The following is a 17,996-nucleotide window of genomic DNA, read 5'->3' as shown; positions in this document are numbered from 1 at the left end:
ATTGTTATTCACCAGTTTCTAACTTTAACATCGAAATGAACCTTAACACTGACAAAAGCAGATTGTGTTTTTTTTAAATTCCTTTATTTAATGAATGATCATTATGTAGCAAATGAACAAATCAAGAGTTGAGCCAATGGTATAAAGCCATGCCTGCCAGGCAGTGCACTTAGCATCCACAGAGTTAACATTTAAGAATAACAAGTTTTTCACACAATTTGGATGAAAACTACAGTATAATGTCACAAAATTAAAATGACAAGACAAGAGTGAGTGACAAAACATCCATAGTGAAAAATCTTTTCCCTCTTGCTGCAAGGATCACTTCTTTCTTCCACCTCTCTCTTTCAGTGCCAGGTGAATGATTGAACCATTGCTCATGTTGTAATAGGCCAGAGAGTTGGAATCCTTGATGAAAATGCCCTGTAAGTGGAAAAAACATTAGACATTATTATTTGGTCACTCATTTACTGTACATGAATGTGCACAAAACAACCCATTTTTCAACAAGGTCAGGAGAAAAGTTTACCTCATACTGTAACTTCTGCTTTCCTGCTGGCATGCCTGTGGCTTCATGGATTTTGACTTTAATAACAGACACCTGAGGAGACATTGCATTTACATATTGATTAGGTAGATAGGCAGGTTTTACACTTATTAAAAACATGGAAACAATAAGGTAAGCTCTACATACCTGGTCTGTGAGAGGGACAGTGAAATTCAGCACTTGGCCGTTCAGCTTCCATTCGGTCTTGTCCTGCATGTTGGGGACCTGTACTTTGACTGCCACAGGACCCTGCAGAGAGAGAAAAAAAATCAAGTTTCAAGTTAAGACAAGGCAACTTAAAGTTAGATGAACTTAGGCATTGACAGGCCCAATCAGTATTTTGACCATGTTTATTACAGGTAAATCTACATTTATTGCTCAAGAGACTGACTTGAATTGAAAATATACGTATACCTATGTTCACAAACATTATTGATATACACAAGGCATTAGCAATTCATAACTTGTATTTAGTTGTTGTTGCTTAGTGTGTATATTTGATGACCTGTCAGTGAATTTGGGGTCAAAACAAGGTTTCAATCCTGTATTCTGAATTTTGTCTTCATGTGGATCATAATCTTTGCCTTTAAGTATTGGAAATGAACAAATGGCATTGGTTAATTTTAATACATCACTGCTCCAACAAACCTTGTTTCTACGAAGGAACTCCTCCTCTGGAATAAGGTTGTCCTCTGTCTTCATCTTCTTGCTGACTGGCTCATCCTCATGAGGTGGGGGTGGGTGAGCCGGTGGTGCAGGCGCAGCGCTTGGGGGTTGTGGCACAGGAGGAGCAGGGACAAACGCTGGAAATAAAAGGAGGAGGGGATTAATTGAATTTAAAATTATGAAATAATAATAATGTAACAAGTACTGAAACATTGGGTGTTCATTTTCAACGTGACAGTTGTGTGGAAACGTTCATACCTGCTGGAACAACCATGGGAGGTGGTCTAGGGGCCATGATGTGGGGTCCTGATGGTGGCATGGGAACCACATTGATGCGAGGAGCAGGAATCATGGGAGGCATTGGTGTTATAACTTGTCCTGGTGCAAGGCGCACCACAGGAGCCACCGGTGGCCTTGGAATTACAGGTACAGCAGACAGAAGAGTGGTGCGCACTGGAGGTGCCATCTGTCAACAAGCACATTAGTGTGTTATAAAATAAAAATTAATAATTTCATCTGATTAAGGATGAACTGTGTTTTAAGTAACTTACAGTGGAGGGTGGGCGAGGCACTGCAACTGGAGGATTGGGTTTAGGCAAACTGGCTGAAGATGAGGGGGTGGGAGGCTGGTGATGAATTTCACTGGGCTTGCTTGGACCTATTTTCTCCTTAGTGTCATCCTCTCCCACTAGCCCTTTGGCCTTGTGAATGGCTTCAATCTGCTCTTGAAGAGTGATGTTTGCCTGTGCTGCCTGCTGAGTACGTGCCATGCTTCCTGAGTGGCCATCCCAGGTAACCTGACGACAGAAGGACACAAATGTTACAGAAAAACATCAAATTACTAAAAACCAAACCTAGCTATATGTAACTTTTGTGCTACATAATCCCATAGCTGTATTCACCTTCTCTTCTGGCTTCTGGATTTCTTCTTCTCCGATCTTCTTACCAATGGCTGTCTCTTCCACACCAAAGATATCAGTACGTCTCTCAGCCAGTTGTTTCAAGCTGCTCTCAATATCCAGACCAGGAGCATAGACTTCATCTTCGGTCTGCCTCTCTCTGATGCTGCGGTCTCTTTGCTCCAGCCAGCGCGGATCCAGCAAACCAATACGCATGTGCTCTTGCATCTTACTGGCCGGGATCTTCTCACCAGTAATTGGTGAGATGAGGTACTCATCCGGAGCTGCAATCGGAGGCTGAGGCTTGGAAGCTGAGGGGAAAATGGCATGAGATTAACACATATTATAAAAAGTAATTACTTATGACTAGTGAGTTGCGTTTGGTATTCTCTCATTTAAGGAAGCATTTTACCTTTGGGGTCGTAGTCTTTGCGAATAATAACCTGGTCTGGAGTTGGAGGCAGTGGGGGTGGCATCGGGTTGTCTGGGGGCAGTGGTGCCTTCATGCCATCGTCCTCATCATCAGATCCCTGAAGAAGGCAGCAAAGGAAAATTATTGTTACCAACAATAAATAATACAATACAAAATTGCCCACATTGTTTTCTTTTCAGTGTCTTCTTACCTCGTCCATGTCCTGAACCTGTGTGTCTTGATCAGGTTGTGAGGGATGGCCTTCGTTACGATCCTCACGTTCATCCTCCTCATCCTCACTTTCAACCTCCATCTCCACTTCCTCACTCTCTCCATACTTCTCATAGCGCTCTTGGATTAGGATGCGAGCGCCAAGTTCCTCTGGTGTGGTAGGTGGGGGGAAGTGGCCTGTGGAAATACAGATACCGATAGGGATTATTAATGAATTATACACATTGGATTTGCACCTCTGAAGATTATAATTATTGTGGTTTTATTACCTTGTTCATTGGGCTGGAAATCCACCGTCTCAACCACTACAAAATCATGCCAGTCGATTTGGGCATATGCCACCCGCTCTTTCTCTCTTTCCTCTTCCTCCTTCTTTCTCTCGCGCTCCTGGAACTTTGCCCACTCAACACGGTACCTCACCTGGTGGTTGTGCAGTGGGACAGCTGATTAATATGGGCAGAAGGTATTGAATGCCTAATCTGAGCAACAGTTAAAGTTAAAAGGGATTACCTGGTCCATAACCTCTCTTGGATGCTCAGCCTCTCTCTTCAGCTTGGTCAGTAGGCCTTTGGGAGGGATTAGAATCTACAGGTTGAGCGACAAGACCAAAATACAGTTTAGCATCACAACAACAATAAAGAATGAAAACAATATCAGAGAGGTGCGGTTATTCACCTTAGTGTACTGCTCAACTAATTTGGTGAAGTAGTTGAAAAGGCTGTGCTGCGGCCGCAGAAAGTCAAACTGGTAGTTCCTCTGTTCTTTCTGCATGAGCTGAGTAAGAAACTGGCGGCCATTGCGGGCGACAAACTGGGCAGTCAGCTTGACAACATCCAGATCAAATGCCGAGATCGATGGAGGATCGGCAATGAACTCAAACTCAGGAGGTGGTTCTTTGGGGACCACTGTCTCCTGAATCACCTGTGACTGCACCTTTTGACAAGCAGAAAAATAACTTAATGATACCAAATAATAACTAGCGAACAAACCAAATGTAATCACACACTGAAAGTAAATGTCTTACTTTTTGAGGGAGCTGCTGGGACTGCTGCATAGCCTGCTGCTGCATAACCTTTGGCACAGCTGCAGATGGTTCCTGCGCTTTGCCTTCCTTAAATTCATTGACCTTGTGACGGTAGTATGCATGGTATGGGTCGCTGGGGTTGAGGAAATTAAACTTGGGATTGTTGATCTCATTCTGCCGGATTCTTGCTTCGAATTCAGGCCCATTCCTATGAAATGACAAGGAAAGAGAGTTAGTATTCTCATTGGCATAAAAACCAATGGGTTCCAGCATCATTAAAGATAAATACATTTGACACATAAGGAGCAACCAACCTGGCTACAAAGCTGGCTGTCTTGTCAACAATGTTTCGGACTTCAGGAGGTGGATATATGATACCAACGATGGGTTTGGTGGCCGGGGTTTCTTCTGGTGCTGCATCATTCTGTTGACAACATTAACATTTGTTAGGCTACTGTATGTACAATTTTTTTTTTAATGGGATTTAAAAAAAATAAACAAAAAAAAACAAAACAAGCTCAGCAACTTAAGATGCTTTCAGACAAACCTTTCCCATGATCATGATATTAAAATAAGTACATATCCCATTTGTTATCTAACTGACTATCAACACTTGAGGCTTCAAGTACATCAAGTACTTACAAAGTCACACAATTCTCTCTCTCTCTCTCTCACACACACACACACACACACACACTCACTCACTCACTCACTCACTCACTCACTCACTCACACACACACACACACACACACACACACACACACACACACACACACACACACACACACGGTATTTTATTTGCTGAGGTTTTGAATCGAAATTTCATATATTAAAACACAGTAACTTCTACCACCTAGCTAATAAAGGTGAATGCAACGTGGCGCTTAAAGTATTGAAACATTTAGAAAAACTCTACAGCAACGTTATTTCTAAGACACGATACAATGGATAATAACTACAAAAACCTCACTGTAAACAGTTTTCATGGGGCACAAATTCATTGTACATTAGTTTAACATGCTAGCTAGGTAGCTAGCTTGCGGCGGCTTAGTTACCTTGTTGTTGGACTCCGGCTGAACAATTTGAACAGGCCCAGGCGGCATGGCTGTATCTTTTTATAAAGCTTCAAGTCACCTGCAAACACCCAACCACAAACACGACTGTTTTAGGCACACTTATGTTTTCATGTGTGTGTGTTATTTACGCAGTCAATGACGGCTAAAAGCCTGCATTTGTTGTAATTAAGGACTTACTGCGTCGCGGTGTCGTTGACCCCGCTCTTCAATGGAGGCGTATTGCTTCCGGAAACAAGTCGCAAAGCATCATGGAACTTGCAGTACTTTTTTGAGGTTGTCACGGTGACGTGATGTCAACAAGCTACATCTCCTCACTCCCATTACTGCTGCTTTCAGAGGACAAATACAGGCAAGCGTGTCAGAGATGAGTGAGTTGTTGGGTCGTCAGGACTGCATCGACAGTCTCCGGAAAGACATCGTCGACCTTCAAGGTGCCATTCTGGACGTCTTTTCCAGAACCGGACCAGTGCGCTTTTCCTCCTGGAAGTTCCCGGACAAACTCTCCTGTAACCTGGACATGGTGACTCTGCTGGAGCAATATGATTTTGTGGAGGGAGAGGATGCATTCAATCAGCACTCCCACATTGTCTTATTGGAGCTGATGATTGACAGGTAAAATATAACTTAATCTTACATGACATTCAGAAATAAATCCCAGTTTAACATCACAAACACCCCCCCCCTCCCAGATTGCTGCTTCTTCTACAAAGCTTTAATGCTTATGTTGAGCAACTGAGGAGCAGCCACAAGAGTGACCAAGCCCAGCAGAAAGGATGCCTGTCAGTTGGTCTTGTTGTCAGAAACTATTGGAGTAATTTAGTTCAGTTTGCAAACATTAAGGTAGGCACAGTTATTTATTTCAGTGGAAATAACACAATTAAAAAGAGTGACTAACTATGTTAACCTATAGATCTAATTATCTATTGTATGTTGTTTTTATTCTGTCAGGGGATCTGCAAAGACATCAAAAAACAGACAAAAACAATGTTTGATTGTGATGAGACAGAGACAGTGTCATCTTCCTCCCCCCAAATAAGCTCAAAGAGTGACTGTTGCACACATTGCTTATCTGTCTGGTCTTCAACAAGCTCCTTTAAGTTTCTGCCACAGAATCCTGTACCCTCCAGTCCCACTCACAACACCCCATACAACCCTAAAGTTGTCAGCCACAATGTAAGCTGCCAGACAGTCAAATCATCCCTCGTTCCCTGCAACGCATGTCATCAAGTGCAAGCCATTTTAAAAAAGACAGGAGGTGCTTTGGTAGAACTGTTTCAAAGTGAGGGCCTGCCCTCTTCCCTGCAGCCGCTCTTAGTAGCTGTCGAGGACACTCTGGAGCTGGGCCAAATGACAGCAGGTGATGTTGCCCAGTGGGCCAATGAGCAGCACAGAGACATGCGCCGGCTGGCAAAACATCTACATGATGTGCGGGGTACGGTTCAGCCTCTTGGGGAAAGACTAGCGGCAGCAGAAGCAGAGCGGGAGAGATTCAGGTCTCAGATGGAAAGAGCACAAAAAGAGCTAAAGCAAGAAGTGGAAAAACACCAAGCCAGCATAGTTAAACTGGAGTTTTCACTGCAGAAAGCAAAGAGATCCATGAAAGAAACAGAACAAAGGCTACAAGAGGAGCAACAACAAAACAAGAGAGGTGCAGCAAACTCACAAATAAATATTATGGAAATGCTCTGAGATCACTTTTAATATTGTATGTTTAATCATTTTTCTGTAACAGAAACTTTGTCCCTGGAGGAGAGCAATTCCAGACTGAAAGAAGAAGTAGCAGTGCAACAAGAGACATTACAAGCACTTGGTGAGGACATGAAGGATTTAATTTTCCATCATCCAACCCTTCTTACAATGTTCATATTTTTCAGAAGTCATTCAGAAGAAATTAAATTAAAACTCTTGCCCTAGCTATACACATGAAATAAACTAATATGCTGTGTGATGGATCTTTTTTCTGTGGCAGAGCGTGAAAGGAATGATCTGCAGGAGAAAATGAGGGCCTTGCACGCAGAGAAAGAGGCCTGTTGTAAACTACATGAAAGGATCCAGCAATTAGAGAGTCAAATCTCTGAAACTCAACTACTTCTTGACAAAGAGAATGCCAAGTACCACAGCGCTTGCCGTCAGCAAGAGGTCAGTCATGACTAACATCAGACTATCTGTTGTTTTCATTTTGAGACTTTGACAGTCAGAACCGTGAATCACATAATGCATTTTCAAATAGATTTACGTGGGCGTTTTCTCATTGTGCATCCAGTCAATGCAGGCAAAACAGAAATCTTTGTTAGGGAGAGTGGATGCTCTCGATGAAGAGTGTGAAGAGCTGCAGAAGCAGTTGGGAGGGAGTGAGGAGAGAGAGCTCAACCTACACAATCAGCTGCAACAGATGTCAGAGAAGAAGGGACAACTGCAGACTCAGCTCACTCAACAACAGGTATATCGGAGCTCTTTCATATCCAACACCCACTATGTCATATAATCTTCTTAAACTTAGTCATCCACTCTGTGGTGCTTCTTTCCAACAGGACCTGTGTTTTGAGCTCCAAAAGGAGAAGCAAACACTAGAAACACACGTAGGCGAGTTAAAGGACAGTGTGGCTGAGCTGAAGGAATATGTGCAATCTTTAAGGGAGAGGGAGAGGCTCTTGGTGGCTTTCCCAGAGCTCAGCCCTCTGGCTCAGGCCCAACCACAGAGTAGGCAAATATTTTATCTTCATCTATCTTACAACATCTTTTTACACAAACCATCCTCTGATTGACAGAAACGTTATTGATGTTGATTTTACAGAGTGTAAGAAATAACACAATTTAAGTGTCCCTAAATACACATATGTGCACTTTGGCATAGAGGTAAACTTCAAAATGTAATTCTTATTTAAGAGGTGATGACTGCAAATTATTAGAAAGAGTGATCCTGCATGCATTATTTGGAAAAGTAAAGTGTAAATCCTGTATCCAGTTATTTTTTTCCCAACTTCCCCTTTTTCGATTAATATGTTGAATGTTAACATGTTGCTCTTTGCATCTTTACAAGGTACAGGAAATGTGCTTTTGGATATGGAGCAACAATTGCAGGCAAACTGCATTCGAATAAGAGTTCTGGAGCAGGAGAATGCCGCCCTGCACAGCAGCCTTGTGAAACTGAGGGAAAGAGCACAACATCATGTTGTCAAGGTGGGACAGAAATGTGTGAATTAATGTGTATTACATATGCATGAACTGCTACATGTTGGTTTTTTAGATGTCGTTGGGATTATTGTAAGTCACATTAAAATTTTGTTATCGACAGGAAACCTCAACTCAGCAGACATGGAGCCTCTCTCTACCCAGCACACCAGTAGAAACGCAACAAAACCACCTGACACAAATGCAACAGAGTTCATTGTAAGTATACATATATATTACTCAGGGTTGTTAAAAATCGTACGTCCTAACAAAAGTACCATAAGCACACAATTTATAAATGATTTATCATGATACTGTGTTTCCGGTACTGTGCTATTTCTCCTTCGCACCGCAGGCAGAACAGAAGTGCAGAGCAGCTGGCATACAGTAACAGAATGAAGGAAGAAAGAAGAAGGGAGAGTGGTCTGGAGTCAGCTGGATCAGAGGATCGTGTGTCCGCTATTGTCTCTCCCTCCTCTCTACAAATTCACCTTCAAACTCTCCACCTTGACACAAGCTCCACTGCTGCTAAAACCCCTACAAAAGCACACAGGACTTCTCTCTTCTCTCTTCAAACCAGGAGATTAAATCAGAGGAAAAAATGAAACACTTAATATGTAAATACATTTAAACAGAAGTCAGAGAAAGAAAGAACAAAGCTTTGTTTAAGGATTTTTGGCGACAACTGGCACATAAATTGGATTTTTAATTTAAAAATGTTTTTACCTACATTGAATTGCCACATAATTGTATTACACAATAGCACACTTGTTTCATGTTCACACCACTCTGTTTTTGTCATTTTCACAATGTCATTGTGGAAGAGGATGTATATTTTTTATGTTGTGAGAGTGCACAACTGTTACCATTATACTTCTCATTATGTTATGTTGTAATGTGCTACACTGAAGTTTTTAATTAACTTTAATGTGGATCGATATATAAAAGATGCTATTTTACTGCTATTAAATAGTGCAATTAAAGGCTATTGCAAAGTAGGTTTATGGATATTCGATATGCTTCTCAAACAAACTGGATAGATCTGAATTGATAACCTTCACAGGAGGCGAGTCACATGCTTCTGAGTAAATAGGTGGTTTGTACAACCTTGAATGTTGCACAAACAATGACACAGGGACAGATGTGCAGATAGCTCGTTAGTGCCATCTCACAAGGGCAGGGAGTGGGGGTTTCCATAGCAACGCAAGTGCTCTGCAGGATTTATGCTCTGCTGAATCACTACAGGCTTTTATTTCAGTCCAACCAAGATAATCTGTCAGTAAGTCCTCATTAGTTCACCAAGATCAAGACCACACGTACTGTAGATCACTGTGCATCACACATCATGAAGTGTGTTTTTGTTTTTGCAGCGGTAATTTGAGATGCCATGAGCTCAGTTGTGTAATATGAGTCTCCTAGGGAAGCTAAGAGACTTAGGTTGTGTCAGAGCTGTTCAGTGAAACACATATTTGTTCATGTGTTTGTGTTTTCTTAAAGCTGACAGATGGTGAAAATGAGTAACTGTTAGTAACTAACTGTAAACACCTAATTAACATTACTAATCATCTTAGCATCAACACTCTCTCACCAATACTACCTGAATGGACACCTGATCCATAATGTCATTCTCTCTAAAGACAGTTCATGACCCGAGGGTTAATCCTTAAATTGGGTTAACTATACAGTTGTGTCATCAAGCATGTAATTGAAGTTAGTCTCAAGCTTTTTCACCCAGTGCCGTAGATGTCAGTGAACATTTTACCAGTCCTATGCTTGATAAAGTGATTAATACATATTACCTATGACATTTAGTCATGTTAATCAGGAGCAGTTGGCTCATAATGACTACATATACACTCCTGATTATGTAATAGACATGACTATACATGAGATAAGTCATGTCTATTCTACAATTCACTTGGGTGATGCAGAGAGAATAGTTGTATTAGGCAATTTGGAAAAAGAGGGTATTATCAGGGTTATATTTCTATCTATTTTTGATGGCATAAATACTATATGTGTACATGTGTACTTCACTGCTTCAGCCAAATCCAAACCAACCGACTCAACACTACATTAATGATAAGACTTTTCTCCCAGAGGATACTGCAGTCAGATTATTCCACAATTTCAATTTTTGTAAATGCTGCTTCAAAACATTTATTTTTCACTGATAACACAGTATTTTGCAAGTTATACAGACATACACGATAACAGAAAGATTGAGACTGTAATGTGCAAGTACAGAGTACAATACTATGCAGAAGTAAGAAAAGAACTGGATAATTTATGACTGTGCTTCCCGGCACAAAGAGACAGTGAATGTTCAGCTTAAAAAAGTACCATAGTATTAATATCTGTCACTGGCCCTGACATCAAAAGCATAACTGTGACACAAAACTACCCGACAATCATTTTCAAAGAGTGTGCAAAGTTGTACAAAGTTCTCTTGAACCTGACGCCTTATTATGGTACATTCTCTTCCAAGTTTGTATTTTGGTTTATTAACTAGTAATCATGAAGTGCTGTATAAGAGTTTTTCTAACAGTGAAATAAAATCAGAAATACTATCAGAAAAACAAACAAAAAAAAACATCCAGACAGACTACTTTAACTTTGGAAATCAGTCTGCATTGAATAACACACATTTAAGGCCATCGGTTTCATATGTAACACATGCAAACATAAACTGAAATCAACAAAAACATATAAAGCGAGTCTTTTTTTTCCTAGTTTTTTTGTAATAGAGATTAAAGCCTTGTGTTTATTGACATCTATGTTAGCGTGTGAGAGGCTGTGGGAATGTTATCTGTATAATATGAGTGTGTTCTCACATGTGTGCCTTTCTTTAATCTAGGTCAAGCCACAGACTGGCGACAGGGCCCGCCACAAATCTGCTGGGATTACGGAGGCCTCAGAGAGATGAAGCACATCCCTGGTTTAACATAACGACCGATGTCTGCCCATATTCTATCCTGCAAAGATGCCCACTTTTGATAGGTTTGTGCTTGCCATACATATTGAGTAATCAAATGATCAATGTCACATGATAATAATATAAGAGCTCAATAATGTGCTTTCACATCTAATCTTGTGCTAACAGGGAGAGAGGGGAAAGGGCTGCTGTTAAAAGGTGCGTGAGAAAAAAAACTGCAAAATTAGTGACATGAAAGAGAACAGGGTCATGGGATGAGATTTAGGAGATTAAGTGAACCACTGAAGTGTTGTCCTGTCAATTAGCACAAATGACCTAAGAAGACTAATAGAAGTACATGCAAAACATAGTGCCTACTCATATGACAACGACACAAAAACGGACAGTGGCAGGAACGAGAAACTCACAAAAAATGAAGCTAATGACATTTGTATAAAAGCAAAAATTAGAATAATAATAGAAAAATAAATACATAGTTTAGCATACTGGATCAGATAATTTGTCAGAAGTCACTACAGGCAGGGCAGTCTCTAAGTACCGAAGGGATGAGATGGACTAAGAGGATCCACATTATTAGAGCCAGAGTTTCTCCTGAGGTTTTGGGCGGGAGTTTGAGAAAGGGGCAAAAACTTAAACCCACAAAAGTCTGTGCATTCCTCTGCTTAATTAAAAAACATGCAACACATGACTACTTATTATACTCAAGATGATATCTTCAAAAATCCAGTGGAATGTCCTCTATCTTGTTAACAACAGAATGACATTTTTGGTGAATGTTGATTTTCCAGGTTCAGATCCATGTTAAAATTCAAAAAATCATCCACTGAGTGTACCTAACGAAAAGTTGTCACAAAGAAAGCACCATATATAACCTACAACCACATGGGTTTTGACAAACTGGCAAGGTTGCAAGAAAAGAGCTGGTTTTAAAGGATGTAACATAACTTTGATGCTAGGAGTTACAGGACAGTAATAAAAGCTCTCTACTGTACATTGGAGTATTACAAGATATACAAATATGCTTCACAACGAGACAGAGAGCGTGCATCCCATCCTGTGGTGTGCTTACATTTGCAGAGCAACAAGTACAGACTGTGGCAGGCCAGTCACACGCTAAAGGGAGTGAGATACAGAGAGTACAATAGTATTAGTTGAGCATATGAGTGTGAGACAACAGATAATATCAGGCAGTTGTTATGACTATGTGTGGTCACACATCATCTCTTTCCCGGATATTCCTCAGCTGTCGGGGCAGTGGGTGGGTTGATGTGATGCGCCGAGGTGTCCACTTGTCCATCGGGCTGGACAGACTGCACTGTCTCTACCAGGCTGCCGCTGGGTAGCACCACATACCGGGCAGCCATGTCTTTGGGCTGCAGCTCCCGCATGCCCTCCTTACTGTGCCAGATGCCATAGCCAAAATACACAAAGAGACCTGGGAAAGAGACAGCATGAAACACTTTTAACTGAAACAATTTAAATCAGGGTATGCTGTATGCAATGAAGTGTTGAGAAGAGTCAATGTGGAATATTGTTTTACATTTTCTTTTAAAAGATATGGCTGGCAATTTCCTATATTTTTCTTATTGTCAACAAAATTCATGTGCTGAGAGTGCTACATTGTGAATTTCTTAAATAACTTCACTATACAAAGTCAAGAGGTTGTGATATGTGTCATATATGGAGCCTTTTCTAAACAAACTATACATCCTCTGACAAATTACATCTTTGTGGCAAAGGAACATGTTACCCAGTACAGAGGTGTGGCTCAATAATGTGTTTTTAATATTTTTTTGGACAAAAACGGAGGAATAATAATTGCACAGAGGAATAAGATGTATCAGACTTTGGAAACGCAAACAATACTTGTAAGTGAGATGAGTTCATTGTTGGTTTGATTCTGCACATAAGATTTGTTGACATTAAGAAAAATATAGACAATCACCAGCCTTATCCTTAGCATATTGTTTTTTTCCCCATAATTCTCTATGGGCAAAATCTATAGGTTTGTGATATAATAACCCATATAAACACTGTTACTTAATAGCTTTAAATTAACTTGATCTTTTTGTAATACAAATGAAGTATTTCAGAAGCCCTCAATATGTCAAAAACTTCACATTTATTGTAGTCAATGAAATACAGTACTTCATTATATTAAACAAAAAAAGTTTCATGTAACATGTGGATTATGTGGACTATTCTCTTTGGTGTAATATTGTTTACTTGGCTTTAACTCTTTCCACCTAAACTGCTAGTCAAATGAAGAAATCCCACGCTTCAGAAACTTGTTTTTTTCCCAGCAGTTGCCATTATGGAAGGTAAATGGTCATTCCTTTCTCTAGGGAAAAGGGGTTTAAGAGAGAGAGCCTAGCCCAAGGCCCTGTCAGGTGTAATATTCCATGAGTGTGCATCTTGTTAACTTGCTGCAGTCTGACAGTTGTGTTTAAATGGTTTACTGGTCCAGAGAAGCCTTAAGCTAATCATGTTTCCTCAGTCACATCCCCTCCCCCTCCCCTCCCCATACTAACAGGGCATTAATACTGTTTGACCACCATCTACATCCTCAGAGGGTTGCTGACAAAAAGGAAAAGTTTCTGTCCCCTTAGAGTGGAGAAAATGTTTGTTTAATTTGTTGATGTAATGTGATTATGTACATTAAGCTCACTTACAAAACAGTACACAGACTTTTAATGTGTATTCAAATGACTTCCTGAGATAACATTCATTTCACGTCATGTGTGCACAGTGGATTAGTTTGTCTCTGAGTAACCAAAATGACCATAACAGCTAGAAATGTAGTGTTTGTGTAGAGCAGAATTTATATACCTGATGCTTTTTATGTTAAGTGACAAATGTATTTGTTTCACGAGAATGTGTTTCTATGGAAAAGCTGAAAGAAGGTTTTTGGAGCCACTATGTTTTCTGCATTCTTACCTATGGCAATCCAAACAGTGAATCGAATCCAGGTGAGATAGCTGAGCTTCATCATGAGGAACACATTAATGAGGATACTGGCACCTGGAGTCAATGGAACCAGAGGTACCTACACAACAATAAAACTTAAGTCAAACTCTAATCATGGTTTTCAGTCATGTAGTTTTCACAGCCATAACATTTGCTTTCAAATAAAATGGCGTCCATCTGTGGTTCAAACTACTAGTGAAAAATGGAGGCATTCAATCACCATATTACAAACAGAGTTGTACAACAGTTGTTAAAATCATTAAGGAGCTCACCTGGAATGTTTTGCTGTCGGTTTGCGGCTCATGAGCCCATATGAGTGCCATGCTGAGAACGTAAGCTAAGCTAAAAATCACTAGTAGCATTGTGAAGCTCCAGAGCGGCAGATGCAGCTGGTTGTTTCCAAACTCCAGCACAGCACAGAGGGATACTGAGCTCACTATCAGTGTCAGCACGCAGATGGCCACCACCTCGCCCGGCTCACAGTCCCCCAGCAGCTTGCCCAGGTACGGTTCCCAGTAGGCCCTCAGCTGCCCCACCCCTCGGCGCTCTCTTGTCTGCCTCTCCACCAGCTGGAGTTTGTCAGAGAAGGACTCATACTGCTTCAGCTCTCCGCTGTCCTCAGTTATGGTCTGAGTCTCTGAGGGGGCAGGTGAAGGCTCAGCATTAGGGTTGGGAGATGTTGAAGCCGTTCCCTTGGAGGTGGCTTTGTCAGGCTGGAAGCGAAGCACAATAACGCTAGCTGCCACAAAGGTGTACGCCAGCAGGGTGCCGATGGATAAGAACTGGACCAAGGCCTCCAGGTCAAAGATGAGAGCCAAGGTGGCCATGAGGATTCCAAACACCAGAATAGCATTGACGGGGACTTTGGTGAGAGGATTGACTCGCGCAAAAATGGAGAAGAACAACCCATCCTCCGCCATGGCGTACACGATCCGAGGGAGGGAGAACAGATTACAGAGCAGCACGGTATTCATGGCTAGAAATGGGAATAGAGAGTCATTAGAAAAACATAAGTCAAAATGTAGCAGTGTACAGTCAGTACCTCTGCTACCCATAATGTACTACAATATTAATATACCAGACATTTAAAATGTAATTCTCAATTCAGGCTTGACACTCACCACAGATGGAACCTATTGCCACAATAACTCCAGCCCAACTGTAACCACGGCGGAAAAAAGCATCTGCCAGAGCTGAGTTGGGGTCCAGTGTATGCCAAGGTACCATTAGTGTGAGCACTGTGGAGACCAGGATGTAAGCTGTTGCTGCCAGTCCGAGGGAGATCGCCGTGGCAATGGGAACAGCTTTCTGTGGGTTCTTTGCCTCCTCACTTGAGGATGCGATTACATCAAAGCCAACAAATGCGTAGAAGCACGTGGCCGAGCCTTCCAGTATTCCAGACAATCCAAAAGGTGCAAAACCTCCTTCTTTCTGGCTCCAATTTGCTGGTTCAGCCAAGACAAAGCCAAAGACTAGGATGAAAATGATGACAACCATACTAATGGTGGAGAAGATGTGGTTGAGGTACGAGGACACTTGAACGCCGAAGGAAATGAAGAACGAGGCAACTACTAGGATCCCTGCTGCAAGTAGGTCAGGGTAATGGGCAAGAAAGGGCACGTTCCACTGCATAATGTGTGTTTCTGTGAAGTTTTGGATGGCGTGGTTAAAAATGGAGTCCAGATAGCCACTCCATGCACGTGCCACAGCAGCGCCACCAATCATGTTCTCCAGAATCACATTCCAACCAATTAGAAAAGCCCAGACCTCTCCCACAGAGACGTAGGTAAACATGTAGGCAGATCCTGTTTTGGGAATGCGTGCTCCAAACTCTGCATAACAAAAGGCAGCCAGTAAAGAAGCAATACCTGCAAAAATGAAGGATATGATGACAGCAGGCCCAACCATGTCTTTAGCCACTGTGCCTGTCAGGACATAAAGCCCAGAACCCACCATGCCCCCTACACCCAACAGCGTCAGGTCCAGGGTGGAGAGGCAGCGTTTCAGCGACGTGGCCATCATGTCATCATCCAGTGTCTTAAGTCGGTTCAGTCTCTGACAAAGGCGCACCGCTGGTGCGCAGCCTCTTGGACAAGTTGCCATAGCTACAGTAGAGTTAGACAGGCCAGCTGGTCAGGATAGTGTTGTAACAGTCACACTGGATCCATTACCTTTCTATGAAGCTAACCTGCAAGACAGAGCATAGGTACAATATTGACAAAGGTATACATGAAAACATGAAAAGCAACTGCTGGTTTATGTGGTCTGACTTGTTTAACCTGTCTGTGTATTGCACTTCCAGGTCAACTTAGTAACCACAGAATGATGATTAAACTTTATACATTGATGTTCTAGCTGTTTAGTTGGCTTGTCTGACTGCAGGGTGGGGTCTAATGATTGGCTCAAACATTTTTACAAAGATAGATAAACATAGACGTGCCTGTTAGGAAAGCCAGTTTACAGACACCCTTTTGGTCTCAGGATGGCCTTCCATTGTTTTGTGGAAATACTAATTTAGTTAAAAATGATCACCTGAATTCTTTCATGAAATAGTGACAAAGGTTAAGTCTGAATTTAGTGAATGCAATTGCAGCACAGTAAATTCCATTGTAAGGAGTAAATTTCATAAAAAATAAACCTCAAAGCTAGTTCACAAAGCAGAGGTCAGCAGGGCCATTTGAAGATGTGGTCTGTAACTGTTTACCACTGAAAGTTTATCTATCATATCTATATTTTGCAACGTGTGGCAGTGGACAGTCATCACTCAGGACAAGGCCAGTCCACGTCATCTGAAAGGCATCCGGTACACTGATGTAAAAAAACTTACTAAAAACAGCAATGATGTAGGCTAGATCATGTTTTTTAATTTTATTTGTTTGACAACCAACAATAAGGCCGGACTCCACTCATTATTCATCCTCCTGGCAGTGCAGCATCCGATTCCTGCCCTCGATAGGCATATGGCGACAACAGGATGCCTCCGTTATAATTACGTAACGCTTTATTCCCCTCTAGAAATAAAACCACTGTCATAAACTAAAACGACTCGTTTACACAGGCCTCGTGATCTTCAGTACATATATTAATGACATATCCGTGCTAAGACAGACGACGTGTGGAATAAACGTCGTTTATAACGCCAGATTAATAATTTACAACAAAATGGAAACGGACGCAAAAAGAGGATCGTTAATGCATTAGGTAAGCTTACTCCTGGATGTACTGGAAATGCTGCGCTGCTTTAAATCCGTGTTTCAGGTGTGGTTTTTTTTAAAAAAAAAATCTATCGGGATTCCCATTTTAACAGGAGATAGGAGAAACAGCATTTACAACATCTGAAATACTATAATCGCTTTACCGTTGTTGTTGTTCAGGGTGTCCCATCTGTGCTGCGGGTCCGCCGCTGACAGAAGTTGCCGGGGTGCATCGTCTGGTGATGGAGCAGAAGGTGCGCCGAGGAATAAAACCAACATGCACTGCCTGGACTGCTTCTTAAAGGCACAGTCACCTTTCTACTCCAGCTGAAAGGGTTTCCCCACCGCGCCCCACCCATTGTATAGCAGAGAGGGGTGTATCTGGAGCCGGGGTGCAGAGGGTGTCCCCGGGCCCAGACTAGATGAATATAAATGTGAACATGTTTGAGAATCATCAGCAGATAAGTATGTTAGTGAAGTAAGCGGCTCAAGTAAGTGGACAGTTTATTTAAAGAGTTTATGAATAGATGACGTAAAACTAACCCAGAGTCAAACAGAAATACTTGTCTTCAGAGTCAATAAATCTTAGGCGTGTTTGATCACCTTTTGTTTCAGACCAGTCATTAAATCCTGCCAGCAGATGAAAGAGGCCTACAGTGATGATGGTGGTACATTAAATTACAATGTAGTCATGTGCCTGACCATGGAGCCTGTTATACATGACTGTGAAAATTTAAATTTGTTCTGTAGCCAGTGTAAAGAAGAGGGATGTGATAAGACACCTGCTGTTGGAACTGGTCCAACTGGTCAGAAACCAGCAACAGCAGTCTGGACCACAGTGATGTGAATATGGAGATAAATAAGGGAATTATA

General features: G+C 41.6%; 3 protein-coding genes across 5 annotated transcripts; 1 reads left to right on the top strand and 2 right to left on the bottom strand.

Moving 5' to 3' along the window:
* Nucleotides 1-67: 67 nt before the first annotated feature.
* sf3a1 (splicing factor 3a, subunit 1) lies at nt 68-5,122 on the bottom strand. 2 transcript variants are annotated; one of them, XM_044366921.1, is made up of 16 exons: nt 5,034-5,122; nt 4,836-4,914; nt 4,094-4,203; nt 3,780-3,987; nt 3,431-3,688; nt 3,266-3,340; nt 3,025-3,175; nt 2,736-2,932; nt 2,525-2,642; nt 2,116-2,423; nt 1,765-2,010; nt 1,472-1,679; nt 1,196-1,350; nt 695-796; nt 530-601; nt 68-423 (listed from the first exon to the last, which is right to left on the bottom strand). In XM_044366921.1, the coding sequence occupies exons 2-16, from the start codon at nt 4,881-4,883 to the stop codon at nt 322-324; spliced, it is 2,358 nt and encodes a 785-aa protein (XP_044222856.1). In that variant the 5' UTR covers nt 4,884-4,914; nt 5,034-5,122; the 3' UTR covers nt 68-321. The 2 variants fall into 2 exon arrangements, with proteins under 2 accessions (XP_044222856.1, XP_044222859.1); XM_044366924.1 differs by lacking the exon at nt 5,034-5,122 and having other exon boundaries at nt 4,836-5,021.
* ccdc157 (coiled-coil domain containing 157) lies at nt 5,119-9,010 on the top strand. The gene is made up of 10 exons (XM_044366933.1): nt 5,119-5,468; nt 5,546-5,696; nt 5,805-6,504; nt 6,589-6,666; nt 6,826-6,995; nt 7,120-7,296; nt 7,388-7,556; nt 7,897-8,036; nt 8,152-8,246; nt 8,383-9,010. The coding sequence occupies exons 1-10, from the start codon at nt 5,221-5,223 to the stop codon at nt 8,630-8,632; spliced, it is 2,178 nt and encodes a 725-aa protein (XP_044222868.1). The 5' UTR covers nt 5,119-5,220; the 3' UTR covers nt 8,633-9,010.
* A 1,151-nt stretch (nt 9,011-10,161) lies between these two features.
* Nucleotides 10,162-17,877, bottom strand: slc7a4 (solute carrier family 7 member 4). Of its 2 annotated transcripts, XM_044366919.1 has the most exons (6): nt 17,288-17,877; nt 15,051-16,117; nt 14,202-14,905; nt 13,900-14,008; nt 12,179-12,397; nt 10,162-12,075 (listed from the first exon to the last, which is right to left on the bottom strand). In XM_044366919.1, the coding sequence occupies exons 2-5, from the start codon at nt 16,030-16,032 to the stop codon at nt 12,180-12,182; spliced, it is 2,013 nt and encodes a 670-aa protein (XP_044222854.1). In that variant the 5' UTR covers nt 16,033-16,117; nt 17,288-17,877; the 3' UTR covers nt 10,162-12,075; nt 12,179. The 2 variants fall into 2 exon arrangements, with proteins under 2 accessions (XP_044222854.1, XP_044222855.1); XM_044366920.1 differs by lacking the exon at nt 17,288-17,877 and having other exon boundaries at nt 10,162-12,397; nt 15,051-15,797; nt 15,883-15,971.
* Nucleotides 17,878-17,996: the final 119 nt, after the last annotated feature.

Source organism: Thunnus albacares, chromosome 2, assembly GCF_914725855.1.
Source record: "Thunnus albacares chromosome 2, fThuAlb1.1, whole genome shotgun sequence".
Classification (NCBI taxonomy): Eukaryota; Metazoa; Chordata; class Actinopteri; order Scombriformes; family Scombridae; genus Thunnus; species Thunnus albacares.
The sequence above is the reverse complement of the archived record's forward strand: the minus strand, read 5'-3'. Positions and strand labels throughout refer to the sequence as shown.